General features: G+C 38.1%; 1 protein-coding gene across 4 annotated transcripts in view; it reads right to left on the minus strand.

The window, feature by feature from the left end:
* SYT6 (synaptotagmin 6) overlaps positions 1-27,801 on the minus strand; it is a 157,300-nt gene that overhangs the window by 52,625 nt on the left and 76,874 nt on the right. For all 4 annotated transcript variants that reach the window (XM_088153511.1, XM_088153510.1, XM_088153513.1 and 1 more), the window contains 2 exons: positions 17,864-18,200; positions 12,025-12,583 (listed from right to left, as the gene is read on the minus strand). In XM_088153511.1, coding sequence (XP_088009637.1) covers positions 12,025-12,583; positions 17,864-18,200 — 896 coding nt within the window. The remainder of the gene's footprint in view (positions 1-12,024; positions 12,584-17,863; positions 18,201-27,801) is intronic.

The following is a 27,801-nucleotide window of genomic DNA, read 5'->3' on the forward strand; positions in this document are numbered from 1 at the left end:
GGGGGAATTATTTATAGGTTTGATGAATAGAAAGGGTAGAATACGATAAGCAGGGGGCTATGATGTAACCTTAGAGAGAGAAGATAAAATATAAATGCATTTATAACTGCTGTAAAGAACATCAGAAGCCACTTCTTTATATCTTTTTTCTTTTTCTTTTTCCTTCTTACCTTGCCTTTTTTCTTTCATTTCTTTTCTATTTACTGATCACTTTTCTTTTACTTTTCTTTACTTTCCTTTTTCTTTAAATTTGTATTGTTTTTACTTTGCAAAAAACTTCTTTAATAAAAATTAATTGAGAAAACAAAGATACACAGATATAGGATGGGGGATACCTACCTTAATAATAGATTTGCCTTGGGATTAAGGCTTCTCTGTTGCCACCCCATATCTTTGGAATGGACCCTGAAAAGTTGAGGGTCCTAACATCTTCATTAGCTTTTAAAAGACCCTTAAATCACATATTTTTGTTCATGCTCTCAACAATTTAACTGTTAATTTTAATTATAAAATCTACTTATTTTATTTATTTAATGTTAAACTTTTCAGTTTAACTATCATATCTATGCCAATGAAATCCAGTTTATTTTTCAGCCTCACCATCCAACCTCAATCTTAAATGATGAAGTATGGTTTTCCCTCTCCAATTGACCCACTGGGATTTCCACCTGGATGTGTTCCCACTGCTTTAAATTAAATTTGGACAAAGGTGAACTTATTGTTTTTCATCCTGATCATCCTACTTTCTCTTCTCCTCTTGCTTCTTTTTCTTTTCAGGACTGTCAACTGCTGGTGTCTCCAGTAGTATGAGATTTGGGAGTTCTTGGTTGATGAGAACCTTTCTTTAAAGCATTTCATTGATAAAACTACTAGAACTTGTAACTTTCAACTTCTGAATAGCTAGATAATTTGTTGTTTTCTTACTACTGAGGTGCCTAAGCAGTTCATTCCTGGTGGTGTCTCAGTGGATTATTACAGCAGTTTGTTGACTGGTCTTCCTGACTCCATTTTCTGCCCTTTGATTTAGGTCCAGAATAGTGTTTTATGCATGGTCTTGGGCCTCTCCTGATTCACTCCTCTTTCTTCTTCCCACTGGTTCTTACATTGGCTATGTCTTTGGCAGTGTTACAAGTTTAAACCTGCTGGTGCTGACCTTCCAAGTGATCCATACAAGGACACCAGAGTGATTGGAATACCTTCATTGCAATTCATGTTCCTGTGGTGCTTGACTCATTTCCTTCATATCAGAATGGCCACCTCATGTTTCAGAGTTTTCTCCCATCTAGATCTTACTTTTTACAATCAACTTCCCATTGAACTACATTTTGTCCAGGCAGTCACCAGGAGTCAAGACTGACTTGAAGGCACCAAAACAACAACAAAAAGAACTATATAATAATCAATTTAACCTTTAGCTAATCCAAGTACTACCATAATTTAAATTCAGTACGCTTCTGAAAAGAAACATTCTTCCAGCTTCATAAAGGCCCTGAAAAAAATACTGTCTAAGGGGCTTTTCAAACTTCAGGAGATTGTAGTAGGGCCTCTGGAATTCATTATGGGGGGCTCAGATGTCATCAGGTTTACTTTGTTATTCTTATTAGCTAGGACTATGCAGGAAAAAAGAAGGAAGTTTCAAAAATGGTGCCAAAGAAGGGGCTCAAACCATAAAGCAGTTGCAATCCACATAAAAAATAAAATTCCTGAAAACCCAGACTGTATAGAAATCCAAATATTGTTAACATTAGGGGGTTAGGATAGAGGGAAAAATCTGCCATGAATTTCACTGGAAACAACTTGTAGCATTTCACTTCTGCCAGATTTCACAATAAGGCAAATACAAGCATCTCACAAAACCCAGCACCAAAAGTCCACATGCCTACAGAAAAAGTATCTGAAAAAAGTAAGCCCCTGAAAGTTGTGTAGGAACGCTGGTTGCTTTGTTTAGAAAGAGCAAGTACAGTGGGAGACTCACATTTTAAAAGCCTGCATCATAGACATTTATGAAAATTGAAACAGAGTGATTTTTTTTAAAAAAAAAAACTTTATTTGGCAATTCAGTTTATGGTAAATGTAAATTATGGGAAGATGTATACAAGTTTCCTCATGCTGAACCACTGCAAATGTAAATAGTTACCACTTTTTATTAATTAAACAAAAATGGCAGGAAAACAAAGACAGACCGAAATACTGCCTAGCTGACCCAATCCATAAGGCAGGCAGGATTTTTAGCAATTTATGTATTCAAAGTAGCACCAGCATCCTTGAAGAAAGCACTTGACTAGCAAAGAGTTAACCATGCCTGTATTTCTCTAAGTTCTATATTCTCATGAATCATAAACAAGCTCATAACGAACTTTCCAAGATATTTCAGCCTAACAGCCACAGTCTCACTGCCAATATTCAGTAATGTGATAAGGGAAAACAGCAGCATTACTCAATATTTTTAGTGCCCGTTCTTTGTACTTGCTGATGAGTCTCCAAGGAGCTGTGATGCCTAGTTTCAATGAATATTAATAAGAGACCACATTAAAGTATCTGAGAGACTCTGCATATCATTCAGAGCCTTTGCAATCTCTGGGTCCTAAGTGAATTCCAGCTAATCCTATTTGGCAAGATGGAGCAGTCAGATAGCTTAGAAATAATAGTTGTTTTAGAGACAGGCTGCAGGTCTCTGAGATAGAATATGAATGTACAATATTGCAGCATAAGCGCTCAGGAGCGCAAAAACACGTTGATCATTCCTGTTCCAGATCCTTCATGAGATGAACATTATCTGTATTCTAGCAGCTGAGCCGGCATTTGGCTTAAGCTTTCTCTCTTCCCCTCAATATTTATATCTTTACAATATAATAGCACTGTGAACACTCTGCGAAATAGGTTACACATCTGCATTAGTTATATTTTGGAAGAATTACTTATTATTGTAATACCACAGATTCATGTGATCATAAAAATCTGATGCTCTACATATTCATTTTTGTGATTGTTCCTGTTCCATTATTCAGCAGAGGCAAATTCTGAAATAAACCAGAATATACACATTTACTTCTTTACCTAGCGCTTCACAGCTGAGCTTGTGCTTACTTAACTGGTGGAATGGGAGTAAAGGATAAGTATCTTGTTTTGATTCCTTGCTGCATCCTCTACTATATGGCAACTGATAAAGAGATGCATAGCGGAGCAGCAGGGATCATTCGGTGCTGTCTCATGCATGGGTAGTTAAAATTCCATAGAATAGAGTACAAAGGACTATAAAAGGAAAATATAGCATGACAATAAAAATGCAGCTGCTGTAACTGTGTGGCTTGCTTGGTCTTTTTATTAATACATGCACAAAAATTCAACCTATCATTCTGTTGTGTAGTTTTCAGCCAATGTCAAGAGAGTGAGGGTAATGAAATGAATTTTGCAACGATGTGCCGTGTATTATATTATGTTGTACATCGGCTTTTACCAGGCTATTAAATGTGTGTGGCATATTGGCCATACTGGGTGGGAATCTGAGAGTTGAAGCCCAGAACATTTGGAGTAATTACAGATTGACATCTATCTCCATCCAATAATAGTGAGAAAGGGAGACCCACAATCCCCATCAGTCAATTTACTCCATGGCAACTGATTTTGAAACAAGCAATTCAAATACCGTATTTTTCCGACTATAAGACGATACTTTTTTCTAAAATCCTTACCCTAAAAACTGAAGGGTGTCTTATTCAAGGAAGTCAGCCGAGAATCGCGTGGTTCCAAACTGCCCATACTTTGTTTCTGCAGAGAGGCTTCCTCCTATTGCTAGCCTCCAATCACGAGTGAAATAGCTTGTCTCCCAAACAGACTTCCTCCAGTCACGAGCCTGATGTAACTGACGTCAGCTGATGCTGAACAAACCAATTAGAGGAAGGCTGATTGCAGAGACAAGCTATCTGCAGTTTCACTCGTGCTTGAATGTAATCAGTTAAGCAAAAGAGCCTGGAAATAGAGCTGCAGAGAGACGGTTTGGACCTCCTCCCACCAAGTGTATCAGGTCAATGTTAACTAATTACTAAATAAAAATGTGTTCCGCACTATCTTTAAAATATTGATTTTTAAATTTTGGGCTGGAAAAGTGGGGGTCGTCTTGTACATGGGGGCGTCTTATTGTCGGAAAAATACGGTAGTTAGCCAATACTCTTATCTTGTCTGCTCTATATCTGAGTTTACCTGTTACAGATTTGTTCTCAATGCTGCACAAATATATGTGAGTTGGGCAACCTGTTTTGACTTTCATTCCGGATAAATCAGTTTTTGAATTGTAGTTTCAATAAGTCCTAATAAAGAAGAGTCACATTTCTTAGATTACAGAAGAATTGCATTTTTATAGATTCATGCTGTGATGCTCCGGGAAAAAAAATGTCTCCGTGGGAACCTAAGTGTTAAAACCCAACTTAGCACTTAAACTTATTGATTAATCTTAAAATTAATGCTAGGAGAAAAACAAATAATGTAAACATTTATACTACTTACTTCATGTCTACTTAGAAGTATCTTCTATAGAATTCAGGAGCATTTATACCCAATAAATTACTCTTCTGGAAGTTTTAATCCCATTTTTCTGGAACTAAACCTGATGGCACATGGAGTTGCTTCTAAGTAAACATACATAGGATTGCACTGTCAAAGTATTATATAAAATAAGAGTCAGAAATCTGTCATTCTCTAGATGTTGTTGAAATATAGCATCAAATAGGTATAGCCCCTGTGATGCTTTCTGGATTCTACTTAGCAAAATGAGCTGGAGGGACCCTAAATGAAGTAAGACTAGTTGATCACATTTTGAAAAAAGTGAAGTAATATGCACTGCCATCTAAAGTGTAGGGCTCTGATAAGCTCATTAAATCAAGAACTTAAAATTACCTAACTGCAATACTGACCATTAAGCACAGCCAATAGTGAAGAGTGCTGGAAGTTGTGGCTGTATAACATCCAGCAGTCCATAAGTTCTCCAGCCCTGATTTAAAAGCCATTTCCCAAGTCCTATCTGTCACATCCTATGTGTCATAGCATATTATGACCTATATATTGGGACAAAATTGATGCTAGTTACCCTATGAGGCCATATATTGTAAAAATAGGATGTAACTGGGAAAAAAAAAGGTCAATATAAAAGTACTGCATTTAGACTCCTCATAAAAAATGCCCTATATTTATAAAGCTGCTCACACATACGAGTATTCATTTAGTGGCTAGGTAGGATTAACTGAAGTTAGATATTCAAATTATTTGCAAAATGTCAGTTTTTAAAAAATGAGACCAATAGCCTGTATATATAGTTGGAATAAGAGTTGTCAGAATGAATCTGTCTATCCTTTTTATACCTCTCCATGGCTCTTTCTTGTGTATCTTCCCTGGCTGTGTGTGGAGGATTGTGGAGAAGAAAAGTAAGGTGAATTTCTAGAGAACATCCATCTGTCTTTCTGAATTTCAGCCAGATCTATACATCGATTCCCTCAAATGTTACCAGTGAATCTAAGCTTTCCAATGTATGTGCATGATGAGAAGACTGTTGTTTTTACATAGGAATATTTTACTGGTGAGATGAAGACGGGTTGATTCTAATGCACTGTAGTAAGGGTAACTCTGGATGCAGATATTACATAAACGAGCATCATAATTTTTTTTTTCAAGTGTGACTCAAGAATAGTTTTTTAAAAGCATGGCAAATTTCAGAATATCCACTAGAATTTTGAGAGCAGAAGGGATAACATCACATCACACAAGCCACATATTGATTTCATTGTTGATGGCAAGTCAGTGCTTTAATAGTCACTCTTCATTACACCTGAAAGCAAGTGATTAGGTACCTTTATCTACTATGCCATGTTCATCTAGTGAAATTATACAATAAAACAACATCCAAAATTGTGAATGTCAGATTATAAGATATCAATAAAATACAGTTTAGTTCTAACAAAGATTGCCAGCCATCATTTTGGTCTTTTTATCAAACTGCCAAGTTGGCAACATCTTGCAAAAAGAACTATCTGGCTGACCAAGGCACAGCCAACTGACACTGAATGGTGAGCAGCATGACTTTTTGTGAAGGATAGCAGAAGACTTTCTGAACAGACAGTAACATCTAGAAGTGCAATATTGGCTTATTCTGGTCCATAGAGGGCAGTTGTCTATTCTCAGAAATTGGAGAAAAATTGCTAGGAAGCAAATCCATCAGAATCAGAATTAAGTTTTTAAAATTTTCTCCTTGGGTTGAATAAGCAGCTATTCCACACCTTGTATGGAGTGTGACATATTCTAAGCAGTTATATGACATATAGCAGTACGACATATTCTAAGCAGCTTTCCACACCTTGGACCATGAAGAAGCTAAACGTATCATAGGCAATTTATTCTAAGTAGTAGTATTATCATAATCAATTAATCCCAAGTTATCCAAATGACTCACCTAGGCACAGACTAGCTGACAATGAAGAAACATGAAATAGGATCTGATGAAATCGGCAACCAAGCCAACAGATTTCAAGGAAGGGTTTATTTGATATAACCTGGAAGTGCTTATCATAGTAAAAACAGATGCTAACAGGCAATATTACTTTGAAAGAAAAGAAAAAAAGCCTGGACACAATATCTGGTTATCTGATAGCCACAATATGAAATTATGATAATAGAAGGGAAAGAGCATTTTTAAAAATGTATAAATATTCATTACTCCATGAATATCAGTTATGCAAGATTAATGCTCATTTTTCTGTTTCTTTAGGACTAACTTAATAACAGGTTTTCCTTCTTCTATATCTTTATTTTCCATGTTCCAGAACTGTTGCTCCCAATGACATGTGTTAAGTTTCTCTAATTTCTGAGGTGCCACTATAATGGTATTTTTTCTAAATGCAGTTGTTGCTAGGTAAGCACCACTTAATGAATGAGTGTAATATCTACTGTGTTTATAACACAATCAAGGGCCATATACTAATGCATAGGCTTGCAACAGCAGGAAAAGTAGGCTGAGTTTAATCACATGTGCTTTATCATTCATGCTGACATGTCATGTTGCTGGCCTTTTAAAAGTCTATGCTATGAAGATGCAAAGAAATGCAGAGTTAAAATAAAGATGTATAACCTGGTTGCTGCCTAAATACAGAACAAAAATGAGCATGGGGGAGAGAGCACCCATGGATTTCCCTTTCCACTTGCATGAAGTCAAAGGAAATGGTGTTGCAATACTGGTTTTATACCTTTCAAACCAGTATTGTTAACAAAACTTTTAAAATCATTAGATGTAACTAGTTTGATGCATCCAATATTGGTAGTGAAGGAAATGGCATTAATGTAAAAAGTCATAACCATACTTGGTAGACATTGTTTTAATGGAATAAAAGCACCAGCAGAATGGAATGCTGCCACGTGCTGCATAAAAGGCTTATAGTGCAATGTATCTGGATGGTACAGGCCCTTGAGTATCCTTTTTAATCTCTAAGAGGCTAGTTAGATCTCCAACAAGAATTTGAAGTTTATCCTTGATATATATATATATATATATTTTCTGTTACATTGTGGGGACTGATATTGGAAAAACACTATGTCAGGCTGCTAAACATTTCTCTTAAATATGCATGGATTCAAAAACTACACCTTTTATTTTTAAACATAAGATTCTTAATAACATAGAAGGTCATGGAAAAGCAGGCAGATATTAGATTTTAGGTAGGGAAAACAACTAGAAAAATGGAGAAAATTCTCAAAGGACTGATTATAGCTCCAGAACCAGTAAGGAAATAACTGACTACACCAAGTGCAATTTGGTTAGTTTATGAATTAATATTGTGTTCACAGTTGACTTTTGTCATCAAGCCTATCTAGGGAAAGAGTGACTTGGAAGGACTGAATCTGTCAAAGCAGACCACCAGGGACTGCTTTTTTTATCCCAGAAGGCTTTGTTCATTGAGACAACATGGTGAATAAAGATTCACTCATCTTATGCATTATTCAAGATGCAATGACTAGAGCTCTCTCTTTAGCAGAAAGCCTTTAAAACATCCGTCCCAACCAGATGCTGGAACTACAAGTCTCTGAATTCTCAGAGTTGTACTCACAGCACATATGGATGGCACCAGGTTATAGAAAACTGGGCTAAGAAATACTTTGTCAGTTAAGAGTAAACTAATTTTACTTAGTTTTTTCTTTTCTTTTCACTTATTTCCTGTCTTTAATTTATTTTCCCCTTTGCTCCCTATTAATTTTCTGTCCTTTGCAACAGAACATTGCTTACCCAAAAAGGAACTGTGTGATAGCTAAATATGTGTATTTCAAGAGTATACCTTCTGCTTCTTTATCTGCACTTTTAAGTACTGTATTTGTTATTATTGTATGTCTGACCCTTAGGTGCAAAAAGGCAAATTTTCAGGGATAGCTGATTAATAATCTAGGTCAGGAATAGGCAACATTTTTGTAGTTGGGAATCAGAGGAAAGTGGAGCAGTGATACAAACAGGTGGACTGTGTTGCATACGTGAGCAAGGTCAGGATGTTTGTTTCTTTCCTATGTTTGGTAGTGGGTTTCTTGGTTTAAAAACTATATTTGTGCATTTTAAAGGTCTTATACAATTGTTATCCTGCCTAATAATGTACAGAAAACCAGACTGAGTTATTGGCAGTAGTATTAGAAAAGCTCTGACTGGTGCAAAAAAATGGGCTTGAACCATTCATGTAGCCTTGTGGCTCAGTTGCTAATCTCTGTTTTAGCCACACACATAACATAATTGCATACATTCATTCAGTAATTATCAATCTCAGTCTCTTCTTCTACAGTTTTACTCTAGCAATGTCTGATTACTTAATATTGTCAATGTCAAAGCAGACCAATGCCACCGTAAAGTCTAGACATCAAGCTGATACAGGTTAAGAATGTGATTCTTGGTCTCTCAGTGCATGGGAGATGATACTTGGAAGAAAGATCAAAGATGATTTCAATGAGGAGATGCAAAGACTAGAAATGTTCGCAGATTCTTTCCCCTTAGGAAAATCTGTCACTTCTTCCACTTATCGATGCCAATTTTTATCCTATAACGAGTCCTAGAATGACAGCTAAATTGGAAAGCTGGGAAATGGGAATGGAACTGCCTGTTATTAGTAAATGCTATGCATTTCCACAGGCAGAAAGAAAATCATTTGGAAAGGCCAAAATAGAGGAAAACAATTTATTAATTAAAGGAATAGTGTAGAATAAGGATATAAATCTGCCATAACACATGTAAGATTGTCCCTTTCAAAATACCCTTGGTTCACTGAAAAAAAGCTTTTTATATATCCACCCTTAAGTATTCAGTTAGCGTTATTAAACTTTTCACTGGGGACAATATCTTTGCATCAGCATCATGAAAAATTAGTTTTCACTTTCTTAGCCGCAGTAATATTCTAACTTGGAGTGATTAAGAACTTCATTAGGGCCAAGCACAAACATCCTTGGGTGAAGCCTGGCTAAGACCTAATGCATATTTATGATGCCAATTAGGGAAGCTAGTCTACTCCATGAAACAAAGCGGACTTGTAAAATTAGCTGCATCTGCACAGGATCTTTCTGTTTCCTGAGCTGTTAGCAATCACTACAACATTAGAGCAGTTGTTTGCTAACCTGTGTGACAGTTATACTAATAGAATGAATAATGGTGAGATTTACATAGGAATAACAAGGCTCTTCTCTTGAAGCACAGCAATCACCAGGCTGCTTCTGCAGCCTTAGAGCAGAAAGGATTCATAGGGCAGGAATGTAAGAAAAGCCTTCAAGGGATATGGCTCTTCAAAGACTAATTACATGCTCAGAATCTGGACATATATTCCACCATAGCATGATAATTTCCTTCCACCTAAACTATTAAAAGTTTCCTGGACAGCTGCCTTAAAGCTCAAATCAATGTATTTTCAAGGCCCAGCATCTCCCCAAGAGGAAAATCAATTGGCAAATTCTGTATCTCTTCATTTAACACAAATTTGGTCAAGCTCTTTTAAAGAAGATTTGATAAGACACATTCACTTAAAAAAAATCTTTGAATTATTTTCAGTCAGGCTTCAAAGCACACTGATCAGCTTCCTTCTAAGACAATATGTAAAGATTAGATAGAATAGTCTAGGTGAAGGCAGAAGAAAATCAAACAGTCTTATTAAGTTGGGGAAAGCAATTTATTTCTCTGTAATAGTCGAAATCCAAGAGAGGTAACAGGATTCCAGATCATTTCTTGGTGTTATAGAAAGATGGGAGACATGAAAGCAACAACTTCCTAAGACCATTGTAGAGAAGAAGTACTCAGAAAGAATATACTGCCAGAGGTCGAAGCCTCTGGATTTTCTCAACACCACTCTATCAGTCTAGAACAGTTTGCATTTGTCATATCTCCTATTCTAATGCAAAATGGCTAAATATAACATTACAGTTCTTTGGGTTTTATATTAATTTCTCCCTCATTATCACCTCTTATTTCCCTGCCGTAATGTCATGAAAATACGCCTCCTGAAGCTGCTACTAGCTGCAGAAAGGAGGCCTCCAATAGGAACTTTCCTCTCCCCTGAACAAATAGTGGATTTGGCAGGGGTGAATATATTTGTGTTTTTATCATCAGGTCTCCGGGGGGCTTTAATTGCCCCCTGCCCAATTAACTGTGATCCTGATGAAAATCAGAGAAGCCCTCCCTCCAATATCTATTAGCAGCTAATTTGGCTCTCAAGAGGGATTCTATAATATTGCTTAACTTTTTTCAGAAAAAGAAGTGCATTGCCAAATAGAGGACAAAAGAAGGTACAGATCTGAATAGATCATTCCTATGCTAAACCAGCTACTGTCATTTAAATATGTAGTGCAGGGTATTTGATTATCACTGAGGAGAGCTAGGCCCGGTCCACTCCCAGCCGTGGACATCACTGGGTGACTTCGGGCCAGTAGTCACTTAGTCTCAGCCCAACCTACCTCATATGTTGTTGTTTGTTGTGAGGATAGCATGAAGGGAGATCCCCATGTGAACTGCCTTGGGAGCCTAGAGAAAAGGTGGGATATAAATCTAACAAACAAGTAAATAAAAATACAATATATCTCACTAGAATGAGGGAAGACTCGGATCAACTGACTTCTGCCAGTCTGCCATCCAGGAACATTTAATCTTACCTTTTTTTCTAATGGAACTTTAAATTAGACTTGGGCTGGAAATCTTGAAACAGAGGAATGACCTCTGTAAGGTAGGGCACAGGACCAGCCAGCGAAAGAGGTTCTGGTCAAAATGAATCAGCATCAGAGCTTGATTTGAATAGGATCACACTCCTTGTCCTGAACCAGACAGTCAGTTTAGGAATGTTCCTTGACCCACCTTTGTAACAGGACCTTCGGGAGTCAGCTGTGGGTTAAGAGTACATTCACAGAGCTCAGGCTGGTTCTTAGAATTGTTTCCATTTTGAGAAAAGGGACTTGCTTTGGCTGCCACATGGCTTAGTTTCCTCAAAATTAAACTGAAGATCATGTCTTCTTTATTGTTACGGTTTTGTTATTCTGCTTATACAACTTGCCCGCACAGAGCATCAGAATAAAACATTAGAGCATAATATTTCTATAAAAAGTCTAAGCTGTCCAAATGATAGTGGTGAAGCATAATGAGCCTCTCATTTGTGTATTTGCTTTTTAATCCAAAAAGTTGTGAGAATGTAAAATACACAGTGAACTCTAAAATCTGGAACCCAAGATAATTCTGATATGTGCATCATCTCCAAGCTGAAATAAATCTTGGGAAATCATCTTCCATCACAAAATGATAGTACAGATTATATGATGTGTAAAACTTTCCAAATCATGCTAGCTTACTGGAGAGCCCTCTGACCACTAAAAATATCAGTTAAAGAAAGAAAAACAAAATGTCAACCTCCAAAAGAACATCTGATCATCTGCCTCTACTAAAAAATCTTATTACTTTTGTGCAACATAGACATACATCAAACCATTCACAGCAGTGGTCTGAATATGCTTTCTACATTACTAGTGACAGCAGATACTCACAGTTGTAGCATACTGAATATCCTTCCAAATGGAGGTCTCCCGAGAGAGATCTGAGGCTTCAAAGAGATTCTCTAGGATCACCTCCCCAATCATGTCATGCCGGGAAAACCTGTCGAAGTCAAAGACACTAAGATGGAGCTTTCTATTAGTAAGCTCTTCATAGGGCACAGGAAACTGAAAGCATTCATCAAAGGTGGGATTCAGAGTCTTCCTATGCACTCGTGTTTGGAACTTCCGCTTCCTGTCAGGCAAGAGGTAGATCTTAACGTAGGGATCAGAACTGCCACAGAGGTCCTTGGCAGGCAAGTCAAAAGCCTTGAGGATCCGCACAATCAAAGTCTCATTTTCATAGTCATATTTCAAAGCAAAATTTATTTTCCCACAGGTTTTTTCTGCCTCTTTCTTAGGGTCCTCAGAGTCCACAGATTTCTGTTTGTACAGCTCTGGCTTGATCCGGCCAATACAAGTGGGCTGCTCTGCTGCAAGTGGTAGATCTGTGCCATAGTCCACACTGGAGACATGCATCTGCCTGGGCAGGTGCCTCTTGAAAGAAGTGTGCCTGCAGGAGTTAAAAGGAGAAGAGCATATTACACGCTTGGAAGTAACTGGCATTCATTGTCTGATCCACTGTGAGAGCATCAAATGGAACACAGACAAACATGCACGGACCAGAATTGGTGAGCCAACCCTCTCCCCTCCCCAAATTCTTAGGTATGCCACCTTATCTCCTGGATGAAGAAACATGAGCTTCTGATTTCAGCAAATGCCTACAGTTTGTTCTGTTTACCTTACATGGATTCAAACTATTAAAATAATTATCATCCAAATAACAACCTACGGTTAACCAGAATTTGGGGGGGAAATGTTTTAATCCCATCCTTCCTCCCCATATATTTTTAAATTTCAGTTCAGCAGTTCAACAACATCCAAAGAGCTATAGGTTCCCCACTACTTTTAAAGGAATGAGGAGAACTCACTGTACTTTTGCTGTACTTGAGTGGTAACAAAACTTTTTATTAAATTGCAGGAGAGAGAATTTTAAATCCTTTACAACTTATCTTAATAGAGGCCTCATGTCTCCAAGAAAATCTACTACGATTTTAATCTCCTGGGAAATGAGGCAGGCTATCACTTGTTCCTTTTGCTCCCTATCTTGCCCCTTTAAACATGCTCCAAAGATCAGGGTGATTAATGAAACATGCCCTAATTTGTTCTATCATGGAGGAGGGAGTGAAGAAAGGGAAGGGGAAGGGGATTATATACAGATACTGTCTGTCTGCCTGCCTGCCTGCCTGCCTGCCTGCCTGCCTGCCTGCCTGCCTGCCTGCCTGCCTGCCTGCCTGCCTATCTATCTATCTATCTATCTATCTATCTATCTATCTATCTATCTATCTATCTATCTATCTATCTATCAAGAGCTGTTCCTCATGTGCACTCACTCCTTCAGTCCTGGAAAGATATGCTGACATAAATTGTGTCACCCCAACATCCAATTCCTATTCTGCTTCAGTGCAACTGATGCTGTCCTTGCAGCTTAAAAGGGGACAAATTAAGGACAGCAATTGGTGGATTCTCCAGATGTATTTTTTCTCCCACTCAATGTCACCTGCCAGGAAGAAAAGTAACCACCACTGTCCTTAATATGTGATGGGGAAGACTTAAGTTTCTGTAGGATGGAGGCTTAAGCCACCTTCAAGTTTCCCAAGGACCAGATGAGTGGCATGGATGATGGAGCTGTCCTGGTGCTTTTGGAAATTCCCCTCTTTCTTCATCTCATGTTCTTCCTATCTCCCACTGACCTGTCAGTGGGGCTATTTTATAATATGGGCTTAGTACTTTTTCAGAAGAGCAGTAGACCCTTATTCGAAAATAGTGAGAGGTCAGTGGTGTAGGGTTGTCAGGAGCACTGGATTATTTCCTTTCCACTTCATTCAAGATAATAATATTGCTGGCAGCAAGTGGCTTGATCAGCAACAGCTGTGAAATAATCAAAATGGCACTGCCCCCAAAGTAATGAAAAGAGTAGAAACTTCAGCTTCATGAATTCCCTTGTTGGCAGAAACAGTAAAGAACCTTTACTGCCCTCATCTGAAATAAAAAAAACCCAGCAACACACAGCTGGCAGAACGTGGCTCTCTTTCCAGATTAAATCCCACTCTTTCAAAAGGATGCTAAACCTGTATTTAACAAACAGGTCTAGCAGTAAACCTTGTGCTCTTCTCAAGCATCAGGCATTACATGGACAGATGCTTCTGGGAAGCCAGGTGTCTGGTCTCTCCTGCAGTCTAAGTTAAAATGGCCATTAGGCAGTGCCCAGCAATTGGTGGAAAGGGAGAGGGGGCACAACAGTCTCAACTGGCTAAAAAGAGCTGGACACATTCAACCCTCTGACTTAGTAATCACCAATTTTATTTGTTTGTTTGTTTGTTTTTCAAATTTGTCACTGCCCATCTCACTGTGGAGTGACTCTGGGTGGTTGACATCATAAGTCATCCATACAGCAAGACTTGTGTGTCAGGAGAAGAGGAAAAATTAGAACAGCTAAAGTCAAATGTAAGGTGTCTCCACAATGGGCTGGAAATGAGACAAAGGGAACATCACACAGACACATCCTTTAAAAATGGTCAGCAAGCATGTTTGTGTCATGATTAGTAGAATGTGAGAATGAACCCTAAGGAGAGTACTCACCCTCCTTCCCAACTACTGGATCAGAACTTATGTGTACTGTCTATGATAAAACAGAGGGAAAGGGAGAGAAGAGAGCCACCACATATTTACTTTACTATATTCTATTTATTTATTTCTGATATTTGTTGACCATCCCAATCACGCAACTTTGCTAGTGTTCAAGACCAAAACTACCATTAAAACAAGCTATACCAAGCAGCACATGCTTATAAAGACAATTGTCCCCATCAGTCAGCTAGGGTCAAAAGCATGAGAGAATAAAAAGTTTAAATGGTTTATGGAATGCAAGAAGGACAATGCTTCGTGTACCTCTGGGGAACCAGGTTACAGAGCATGGGGGTCTCTACAGAAAAGGCCTGCTGCCTGATCCAAGTCTTGTGCACTTCCCATGGAGGAAAATCTCTCAGCCAGCCCTCTTGAGATATTCAGACTAAATGGGCAGCATAATTTTGGCAAGGCAGTGTGATACCACGTATGTTTTTAAGTAATCATACATTCTTTGAATTGGGCTCAGAAGCCTCTGGGTAACAAATGCAGCAACCTGAGAATTACTGTTAATCTGCAAAGGCAAGGTTCAGCAGTCTGATCAATATGTTCTGGTTGCAGCATCTGAGACCTCTCCAAAAGCTGCACAGTCAAACCATATAGGGTGCATAGCAGTAGTCCAAACATGAGGTGGCCAAGGTGTGGGCACTGCCTTTACTTGTTTAAACAGAAGCATTGTGTCCAGGAGGACCCCCAAGTGGTTAAACCCACTCTATCTACAGTCAGTATTCTAGCATATGTTGCACTGAGGTGGGAGGATGCACTAAATCACATTTCTTCCTATATCTTATACAACTGATTCCCAGGGGAACTTTTCTAATTGAATTTCTTAATGTGTTTCCCTTCCTAATGTTTTCCGTGAATGAGCTTAATGGATATGAGCAAGAAAATCTTAAACAAAGAATGGCAGGCATACAGCTACCAAAGGCACAATATTTACTACCTCATTCAATCTCTCCTGACCAAGACTTTAGAGATTTGCAGCCCTGACAACAGTGCTTGGTTAATATTCCAGAGACAGAGCATCACTGTATTTTTTATAAGAGTCTTTTTGTTTGTCTGTGCTTGATTTGACCATTCAGCCATGTCTTCCTTGTTGTTTGCTGATCTGGGAGTTACATTCATATTATTGCAATCATTGTCCTTTTCTCTGGTCACCACAGATTTTAATATGAGGTTATGAATTATGTGTTGTTCCCATAATCTCATTCTTAATCCAAGGAGTTTGGAAAATTCTATTATGTTTACTGTTGTGGTTGTTATACCACCAGTGTTCCTGGGTACTTTACAGAATGTAAAAACTGCTTCCTGCCTCAAGGAACTTCAATTCAACACATGGAAGCAACAGAGGAATTGGGAAAAAAGGGAAATAGAATGGAACAGTACTACTGAAATCCTTTGGTTTGGGCTGAGACACAGTTTTTCAACAATCAATCTCAATTTAGTAGCCACTACGCCACCCTATACACAGAGCTGGAGGATATGTGGTGAATGCATCCTATTTGAACACATTCGTAATAGCAGGACTAACTTGTGCTGTCAGGTCATATATATTCAGAAGTGGACATTCAATTAAAATGCTCATTGGCTGAGCTAAGGCATAAAACTAGTATCAGAGAATGAACTTGTAGGAACAAAGATGTTGTTTTGAGATTAAGGTAAAATACATAGCAAATGAGCTGCATGCAGTCTCCAAAAATCTCCGGTATATTCCAATGGCAGCCTTCTGCTTATCTCTAGTATATCCTCCCCCATAAAAGGAAATAAAAGCAGTTACATTTTTGTTGCAAGTAGCGCAAAAAAAAAATTTAATTCTCTTCACTGTGTGGAATAAGCAAATCTCATGGCTAGGCTTCTCCAGTGAAGGAATATCGGGGAGGATGCATGTATATGTGGGGAGAAGAAAGTGTGTGCATATATTTATGTATATTCTGGCCAATGCAACTTCTGAATGCAACCCTCAAAGCCCAGAAAGAGCATTAATTGTGACATCAGGCTGTAAAAGACTGCACTCCCCTGTCCAGGGGAAGCTGAGAAAGGGAGGCAGCTATGTAGAAGAGCCATTCACAAAGCTACTGTAGGACCTTGTAGGTATCTCAAATGCCTGTGTGGTATTTCCTGCCTGAGTAGAATAAGGAGAGGACATCAAACCAAGGAAATGGAAAATAAAATAGACCATGATGCTTAGAGATGATGGAAGTTCAGTGCCTACCCTCTATGCAGAAACTGATAGGCATCTGAGTATATATTGTTCTTTTACTGTATATCCAACAACTACAGAGTGTAATCATTCCACATCTCAGCTGAAAAGATTATGTGGGTGAGATATGAGTATCAGTGACCTCTGGGCAAAAAAGTCCCAGATTGTCCTCAGATTTCTACATCACCTGCCTTTCTTTGTAATGATTTTTCATGTATGCATTATTCCTCCATTTAAGACTAGAGTGACCCTAAGGCAGTAGCTGATCTTAAACACTAGAATACAACTTCCCCTAAGCCAATGCAGTGAGTGATATGTCAAGTCCGTTTATCTAATTATTCCTGCTTGAGCCACACAAGCAAGAAAAAGTGCAAAAGGCTGTAATTCCATCTGACAGTACGCCATGTCACTGATATATCTTCTTGACTCCCTAAGTTCTAACAAAATTAAAGTAGCCACAAACATATTGACAGCTTGACACAATGAGGTCAAGTCACAGTAATAAGGTTTGAATCTTTTAGTTAAGATTAACAGCCCTCGGGGAGTTCAGTGTAATAGATGAGCTGGTTTACTATCAAGTCAACCTTTGGCAGAGACCAACATTCAACAAGGGGAGTATCCTTCAGTTTGGTTCTAGGTGGTGCATGTCACCCAAAAGTTCAGTTTAATCATCTTTTTGCTCAGTGATTTCCAAGTATCAAGAATATGTTTAGAAGGAGAGAGTTGCTACTTCAAACACTGGATTTGGCAGAATTGACTTGAGCTCCCTGCTCTGCTATATTTCCCAATTTGATCATGCCCAGGTTCTTGACCACATACAGATATTCTGGATAATCTGGAGAGATTGGCTTGAGGAAGCATGATCTAATGCAACAAATATCAACCTAAGAATTGTTCTGTTCTCACCTGGTGGAAGACGCAGGTTCTGTTGTTTGCCTCTGCATTCGTGTGCGTCGCATGAGATGGTCTTTCATGGACATCTGAACCTCTGCTGGGATATCTGGTGAAGTGTGACTAATTTTCACGGCTGCTTCCAAGAATCCAAGAGTCCCACTATCCTTTAGCTTGTCAGCCATATTCTCTTTGTCGTGCTCTGCCAAATTCTGGGTGGTGGGGGTGTTAGCTGAAATAGTTTTGTTCCTCCAAGGCACCCAGCACAGCTTCCAAAAGAGGAATAGAAAAACTGCCACCAGAGCCAGTCCACATACAATTACTATCACTGCAAGAAGACTGATGGAGAGCTCTGGAGGACAGGAAATGGGGGACCAACAGGGCAGGGGAGAAGGAAAAAATGTGAAAAATGGTAGGAAAGGGGGAAGAAAAAAAAAAGAATTTGATGAGAAAGGTGAAAGAACAAGAACAAATATATTCCAAAATGGTGTGCCCATTCCACCCTCACATGTCCTTGTAACAAGGACATTTATGTAACAAGGACATTTAAGAATATTATTGTACTGCAGAAGATGGGCAAAGTTCAGTTACATATTTCTAGTGAGTTTCAGGTAACCCCCTTGAGCTTCTATAAAATCCTTTAAAAACCCTAGAAACAAGATGCCTACTTATGGAACTGTCAAAATAAAAATGGCTAAGGTGCCTTTTGGAAAAGAAATAGAAAAAAGGAAGGCTGTCATAGCAAGACTGTTATAATGACATCAAACATGGTTTCTAAATACCAACTGTATATAAATGACTTTTAAATGTAGCAAATTGCAATAAAAAGTTAACATTTTAAACTGGTTTTGCGGAGAAAAATATCTTGTTGCAAGTACAAGACTTCTACCTGAAAGCAGATCATATGTTCTGGATGCAGAAGGGTCTACATTCAATTTCCAGCATCTCCTTGCATAACTGGAAAGATACTGCCTAAAATCCTGAAGAGCTATTACACAGACCAGTGCTCTCATTGAGAGCTCTCAACTGGCTTCCTGGATTCTCACAGAAGTTTCTGTAGCATGCAGCAACATCAAGCAAAGGGATGACTCAGAGTAAGAGATATATAGCCATGTTATCAGGGTGATTCCACTTTGTTCATGATTGATTCCTTGGACAAGACAAAACAGATCCTTCAGTGGAGGATGTTTTTTGGCGGGGGGGGAGCAGGTTGACTCCTGGAACCTGCCTGGACAAGTCCCCGCAATTTTCTTGGCAAGATTTTGGAAGTGGTTTGCCATTGCCTGCTTCCTAGGGCTGAGAGAGAGTGACTGGCCCAAGGTCACCCAGCTGGCTTCGTGCCTTAGCCAAGACTAGAATTCATGGTCTCCCAGTTTCTAGCCTGGTGCATTAACTACTATACCAAACTGGCTCCTTAATCATTAAATAATTAAAATTAATCATTAATCATTAAAAGGCAGTAAGTTATTATATTTCTTATCAGGTGGCACCATTTTTTATTTTCTTCCACAAGAATCATATTGTCTTAGGCCAACTTTAAAACCTGTCAATAAATTCAGAAGAATGGGAAATGGGAAGTAAGAACCTAAAATGGATTGCAGTTCAAACTGCTGGTGGAAGGCTACTATTTTTCTCTGTTAAAGAAAGTTCCTGCTAACAGAAACAAGGCAGAGGGAGGAAATTTTCATTTCTGGGGATCTCTTAAAATAAGAGAGCAGTTTTAAAAAATATACATATAAGGCAGCAGGGTTTTTTTACACAAATACAGTCCAAATTTATACACTCTATTTTATTATTGATTTTAAGATAGGGCCCAAATTAGCCATTTAGTTAGTGCTAGTATTAGTTGATGGGATGTTAATGCAGACTTTTGTTTTGGGGGATTGTAATGTTAGTGGTAAAGAGGTAAGTGAGTTGGTTAAAGTGTTGGTGAATGTGAGAAGTGAGAAGAAGCACATGACACTGACAGAACGGTGATGGTGGATGGTTTCTGATGGTCAGCAATGGAGATTGTGAGAGATTGTAAAAGAAAAACTTTAGGTGGCTGAATTAGGAGCTTTAGCCTCCAGAGGCTGCTGAGAAATGTAAAATAAGAATATCTATCTACGATGTGATGTGGACAAATGCACAAATATGGTGGGTATTATTGACTTCTGGCTTGGCAGAATAGAGATGTAACCTATCAGAAATCTGGAGAGGTTTCAGGTCCCACAATAGCTATGATTAGAAGGCTGGGGAGAATGGATAGTCATGATTGTGTATGAGTTTCTAACAGTAATAAATAGGGTTGCTCAATTTCCTAGGTGTCAGACCGGATCCCCTCAGGGCCACCTTCTGGATGCAGCTCAATAAAATAGTATCAGAAGATCCTGGTTTTGAAGAACTGATTTATAATTCACTTTCTGATGATCACCAGTGCATTCATGGCTTTATTTTGATTTTCCCTATGAAATTATGTGACCTTGTCTCCTGGTGACCCTGTTACTGGTCATACTAATACAACTCTGTAGCCTTGCTTACATCTGGCTTCTATTTCCACCTTAACACTCTCCCATTTACATTAAGTGTCTCTAAGCCTCTGCTCTTTTCCGTGATGGTCATCAGTTTCTTGTTCTCTGGATTTTGTTTTCCTCTTAAAGATTGTGGTTTATTGTTCTTTGAGGTTTTACTTCTGACTGTTTTATGTGCTCCTCTTGGAACATTTTGATTAGATTTAGGCACCTGTAAAAGTTTTATTTTCCTGTCCTTGTGGCTGAAGACCTGATGATAAAAGTATCCAGGCCTCATAATCAATATCCACATGTTCTTGTGGTAAAGCCTCATATCCTGAACATATCCTTGTTGTAGTTGAGGGCCCAGTTTGACACATCATTCTTTCCAATCTCCTCCCAGTCTTCAATTCTCCATTAGGTTTGAGCTTACAGTATTACAAGCATTTTGTCAAATATTCAAGCCAGTTAAAGGAATCTTTATCTTTTATTCAATATATATTTTCTTTGTTAATCCTTTCTAAAACCTGCACATTTAGCTTGTTCCTGTGCTTTTGTGCTTCAGCAGTTATCTAGGTGAAAAGTGGAACTTTCTAGTATCTTCTTTGGTCAAAAAATTACCTTCATCAGAAAGAAAATTCACTTTTCTTTTGTATGTTCCAGACTAATCATAAGAAATATTAATTCAAAATTTATCATAAAGGTGGCTGTATCTTGATCATGTATAACTGAAGGATGCAGAGCTGTATCTCAGATATGTCTTTATCAGTACATGTTCTATGCACGTGTGCTGTTATGGAAATATATTTTGGATGGGGTTGGGTATATGAACATCCCTTTTAAGACTCAGTCAGGGTTCCTATTCTTTGATCTAAGGACCCTAATTGGAGAAATTGTCCAAACATGAGTTTCTGAAATCTTTTATTTATAATAAGGGAATGTAAATATCTTCCTGCACAGAAAATAAGATCTTAGAGTATGTTTTGTTATATTGCTAATCATTAGTTTTAATAATCATTATAATTTATTTATATAATACATATATTTATATAAATTTTATATAATATATAAATTCATTTTATTATATTATATATAACAGAGTAATATAATATAATAATATATATTATTATATGTATATAATTTTTATTATATATAATTTATATATAAATATATAAAAATAAATAAAATATACTAGTTATATAAATTTATAATTTTATAATCACTGGAGGGCAAGATCACAAATTCCACCTTACTTATTTTGGACATATCATGTGATCAAATTCACTGGAAAAGGCAGTTATGCTTAGAATTGTCAATGGCAAAAAGAAACAAGGCTGCCAAAAAACACAGCGGCTAGACACCATCAAAGCCAACACCAGCCAGAGCATGAAACAACTAAAAGTAGCTATACAAGACTGGAAAATGTGGTTGACAGCTGGTCCACAGAATCGCTGAGAATTGGACATGATTGAACAGATAGCATCATCATCATTCATTTTAATAAGGTGAACTGGACTTAATAATTCAGGCCAAAGGCCTAAAAATTCCTAAGAGAACTGGATCAAGTAAGGAACATACATGCTTACTTACATATATACATTTATTTGATTGACACCTGCTGCAATAAAAAAGAATCTTAGTGGTTTACCAAACTTCCATAAAAATGCTATAAAATATCCACAGTATAACTATAAAAATAAAAATCAACCCATCATAAATTACACATAAAATAATAAGTAACTGACAGCATCAATTCATGACCAAACATCTCTAAGTCAGTTTTTAGTAACTTATGGAAAGCCAATAAGGTGGGGCGGCCTGAATTACTGTGAGGAGTCTGTCCTAAAAAGCAGGATTACTTATAACGTCTCACAGAACTGGGGAATTGCAAGCAGGTGCTTCTGGGGCATATGAGTCAGGTAGGTCAAAAGCAGTCCTACAAGTACTCCAGTGCCAAGCCATGTACAGCTTTAAAGCTGAAAAACAACATTCTGGTTTATACTTGGAAGCCAACAAGAAGCCGATGCAGTGCCTGGAGTGCAGATTTAGTGTGCTAATGTTGACAAGTACTTGGCAATAACTAGATTCTAGACCAACTGAAGCTCCAGATGGTCTTCAAAGGCAGCCCCAGGTAGAATTCATTGCAGTGGTAATGAGAATAGTTGTCATGCTCCAGGTGGGACTGGAATCTGCACACCAGCTGAATCTGGATAAAGTATCCCCACCCACTGCCACCACTTGCCCATCCAGTGGCTGCCACAAATCCAGATATACCCCCCAAGCCACAAACCTGCTCTTTTGAAGCAGTACTACTTGTCAAGAGACAACACCAGAGATATCAAGATACTTAAACTGATGGATGATTTCCCCGGTGGTTTCATGTAAAAAGGCAGTGAAGAAAGGACAGAACCTGTGGCCCCCAAATGGGAGCAGCCACTTGGCCAGCCTCTCTCCCCACCCTGCAGAACTGTCCACAAAAGAAACAGTGGAATCATTGCAGAACAGTGCCTCCAAATCTTAAACCCTGCAAGAGGTCCAAGATACCATGAGAGATATAAAAGGACCATAAGGGATGCAGTATTCCTATCCAGATCCCCACAAAGGTCATCAACCAGCATGACCAATGCCATCCCATGCCTAGATCTGAATCCTGACTGAAATGGTGTAGATAATCTGCTTCCTCTAGGGTGCTCCAGGACTGATATATTATTGAGACCAGTAGTCTCAATAAACTTCTCCCAAAAGGAGAGCTTAGAAACATGGCAACAGTTGTCAGATACAGAAAGTTCCAAGGAAGGCCTCTTAGGAAGAGATGTATTATAACTTCTTTCAAGGCTGCCAGCCTTAATCCTTCCAAAGAGGTGTTGGATCACCTCCCGGATCCAATCTGTCCTAACTTTCTCCAAACTACTTAAGGACCAAGAGAGGCAAAGATCAAGCCCACAAATGGCCAGGGACACCTGAGAGAGCACTCTATTCACTTCATCAGAGTCCCAAATGTGGCAAGACATTGCCCCAGTCACCACAGTTGACACCACCCCATAAAGAGTCAAGACTTTGGCAAATCTGAACAATTGATTGACAAAATGCTGTGCTAACTTGTCACAGAAATCAGGTGGAAGATCTACTTGTTGCCCTTTCACTAATATATAATTGGCCACCTTAAATCAAGGCTACTGAATCATAGACCACCAATGCAATAAAGAAGGAAAAATAGTAATGCTTCACCTCCCTTATTGCCACAGTGTAGGCTCAGACTTGATTCATGCCTGTGCCCAGTAAGATTCACTTTTCATCTTCCTCCACTGACTTTCTAGGCATCTTTTCTACTGCTTCATCTCCTGGAGGTCCTCAGTAAACCAATTAACAAGCCAGGATCAGCCAACAAGGAGAGACTGCTCAGGGGCAATCAAGTCATCCTTCTCCAACCTGGAGTTCTTAAGATGTATTTGATAACAATTCCTACAATCTCTAGTCAGTATGGATGTTCCAGCTCAATACATCTGGAAGGCACCCCATTAAGAAAGAACAACAGGATGCCTTCTATTTTACTATGTACAACCCCCCACCATATTTTCAGTATAGTTTTCTCCATTGCACCTTTGGACAAGAGGCTAGTTTAGAGAGCATAGGGCAGGCTGCATGGCACAACCAATTTTAGTAATTTCTTGCATCTCAGACTCATTCTATCTGATGGTAGGGCCATCCCTGTACAGTGTTAGTCATAATCCACTAGCAATAAGGTGTCTGATTTCTCCAATTCTCTCTCTTTCCATCCAACCCCAATCTTCATGAAAGTAGTAGAAATTATGATTTCTTTGGTCAACTGAGATAAAAGCACACAACTATTTTCTGGCTTCCTTAGTTTAGCATCTGGTGATTATGTACTTAAATTAATTAGCAGTTTTCTTTGTGTAGAAGCACAGCCAAGTAGAATAAATCCTATCCACACATTTTGTGAAACGAATGCTTTGACACAGTAGTGAATTCTACTTGTTTTGTGCTGTTCATATTTCTTGCTCTTTTATAAGCCATGTGGGACTGCTGCTAATCTATTGAAGGCTGGTATATTTAGAATGTAATTAATCTAAAGGTAATGTCTAGTGTGTGTAACTATATACATCCTCCTCAAGTACAGTTGATCAAATTATGATACTAGGAGGATTCACCTGGAGGACCCTGTGCTATATGTTCATAGATAGCCATCTGGAAATGATAATTAAGTAGTATTTTTAGGATTGTAATGCTATGCTATATGAGATATTTTTCCTTATTGTATTTATTCTCAGACTATTAATATAGATGATTTTACAACATCTGTTAGCAACATGTATGGATTTTACTCTTGGGAAAAAGCTTCCCTGAGCTCTGATACAGTTCTCAGAACAGCAAGTTTAAAGAAACCAGCTATCCTTATTAGATAGTTAAGCTTGATCAGCTATCTAGACACTCACATCAGCTCTTTAATAGAGTTGCTATGAAAATAGTCCATAAAATGCAACTCTCCTTTAAAGGAAAACCCTCTCTATCAGGATTATTCCATTTGAACTTAGATTTCACCTCAGGCCTAGACACAATTAAAATATTAAAATGGGTGAGGAAAAAGAGAAAGGATAGAAGATATGACATAAACTTAAGATATGGCATTCAAACAGCTAGTGTAGAGAAGTGGCAGAGAACCTGCTTTGATTGCTTGATTTTAATCTAGCAGAATTAACCAACACAAGTTATGCATACATGGAGAGGCAAGTTAGTACCACCTGACTTAGAGTGTGGCCTTGGTAGAATCCAGTCTTGTGAAAGTTTAACAAAAAATAATGCTTCTTTAAAATGTATGTTTCTACAATGTCCTATACTATACTTATATATAAATATGATTGTGTGACAAAAACTAAAATTTTCAGAGGATAATATTCTTTTGAACTATATACCTAGTACACGGAACTTGACAACTGGACAATGTAAATGGATTCTCTGCACCCTTACTATGGCCAAAAGACTGATGTTGCTGCATTGAAAAGATAAATGTATGGCCCCATTTATTCAATGGATTGAAGACATGATTGCTCTTGCCACCTATGAGCGGATTGCCTATAGACTAGATTTTGTATGGACAAGTATAATGAAATATGGGACTCATTTATACAAAATACCGTAGGTTAAAAAAATGATAGTCATATAAATGTATTAGAAATATATATATACTTGAATAATATTTGCATTAGATAAGCATATATAGAATTGGAACTGTGTACTATTATAATGAGATTTCAACATTTTTTCCTGGGTTGTATTATACTTTTTTGTTAAACACTTCCTACGCGTTTTTTTTCCTTCTCAAAAATAAATAAATAAACATTAACATAAATAAATAAATAAATAAATAAATAAATAAATAAATAAATGGCAGATTAAAATCTGAATTAATTCCACCCAGTTCATCTACAGTCTGTTAAATACCCCACAGAAGATGCAAGCTGTATGTTATTGTTTTAGTCAAGGAGTGCTTGTGTCCCTGCAGATGTTGTTCATCTATAACTCCCAGCAACCCAAGCCAGCAGGTCCAACGGTGAAGAATGTTAGCTGTAGTACAGCATCATCTGGAGGGACACAGGACTCTGCCAGCTATGAGAAGACAGAATTTGACTGGTCCTTCTGTAGCTTAAAAGTTGTACTTTGTCTAGTCCTCATAGAAACTCTTTACTACTAAACTAAATCTGGCTATTCATCCACACCATATATTGTGGGTCAGTGGGAAAAAAAGGTTTTGTTTTCTTATTTAATAATGAATTAGGCTGCGCAAGATAAACAGTGGAAGTCCTGAGAGACTTGACTAATTGCATTCTCAGCACAGCAGAGGCATCACTTTGTAGTACAGAAAGCTAACCCTGGAAAGCCTCCCAGTATTCTTTGTATCACATAAAGCTTCACAAAATCTTGGCAGAGCAGCCTCATTCCCTTTATTTTCTCCTGCAAAAAGTTATTTGCAATTCGGAAATGTTTCTCTTTGTCCAAAGTATATGCTTCTAATGCCAGAGGAGGAGGGCACATTCATATTAAGTGACTCTGAAGGAGATTCCTCCAGCTAACTGCCCCTCCCAGAAAGCATGTTTATCCTCTTGCAATTAGCTATGTAAATTGTGAATGAGAAACAGACGTATACAAAAATAAAAGTCTGAAGGGGTAAACATTATTAGATATTTAGCCACTGATGCAAATATCAGCACTGAGGCTAAGCAACTCTATCAGCCTAGAAGTGCAAGTAGGAATGATTGATTTTGTCCTCTTAAAGCTTATCCTCCCAGGCTGGATTCCCAATAGGAAGTCACTTTTAGTCACTTTCATAAAACTTAATTGGCCAAGAGAAGTCTAGCCAATGCTACGTTGCCTTATCTACTTAATTGAAAGCAAACAGAAATCCCCATGACATTTGCCTATGATCAGTGTTGGGTTGAAGCATGTATAATGCATAGTAGGCTTACAGGTGGTTGTCTGAACATGAGAGGAACTGAAATTGGGGACAAAACAGGGCTTTTTATGTATCCTGCCTCATCTCCCCTCAGCCTCCATATATTTAGTCAGGACATACAAAGGCAGCTTTACTTGTATTGGCTTGAACGTGAAGACATCTCTAAGCATCTCTAATGCACATTTAAGAAAGACAATGAATATTGATATGTCTCTCCAGGAAATGGCTGGGAAGCACATTAACTCCTCATCTAGTGACTCATATAATCTAAGTGCTAGTGTTCCATATCCATGAAGCCAAACAGCTAGAATATAGACACAGTCAATTTCATTATACTGCTGGACTATCCATGAAAGGGTTAGAGTGCTCCTGCATTTGGAGTATAATTAAGTCTCTGAGAAAGTAGACCGTGACCATACCTTTTCCTACAATAGTTTCCCCAGCCTGGTGTCTTCCAGAAATGCTGGACTATGGAGCAAAGCTGACCGAGGATAGTGGGAATTTAGCTCAATATATCTACAGTACAGAAAGCTAAACTGGAAAAACATTCTACCATTTATGTAACTGTTACAGGTTCTTTTTGAAACCATACCCAATTAGATTAATGCAGAGTCAAGAGAGACACAAAAGCACTGGACCTTGGACCAGGTCGTTCCTGTAAGGGTTGGGGAGATGTTTTATTTTGCAAAACATAGATATAAAAGTGATATGTGAAACTTACACATCTATATATGAGTGCTTCCTATTGCCTCCATCCTATATTCTGCTCTATTGCTATTATTTTTATATTACTATGATAATCACCATTACTACTGTATGATAATTACTATACTCTATATAGTATATACTATACTGTATAAACTATACTGCTATATAAAACATTATATAGCAATGTTTTCTTCTTACAAAGCCTGTTCTGCCTGAATTCCTCTCTCTGGGATTTCTTCTACTTTTTTCTTCTCTGTTCATGGCCAGCATGTAGAGCTCTTGCACCT

This window comes from Python bivittatus, unplaced genomic scaffold (genome assembly GCF_059951505.1).
Source record: "Python bivittatus isolate LINGU-HERP-01145 unplaced genomic scaffold, Pbiv_v1 ctg000700_np1212, whole genome shotgun sequence".
NCBI lineage: Eukaryota > Metazoa > Chordata > Lepidosauria > Squamata > Pythonidae > Python > Python bivittatus.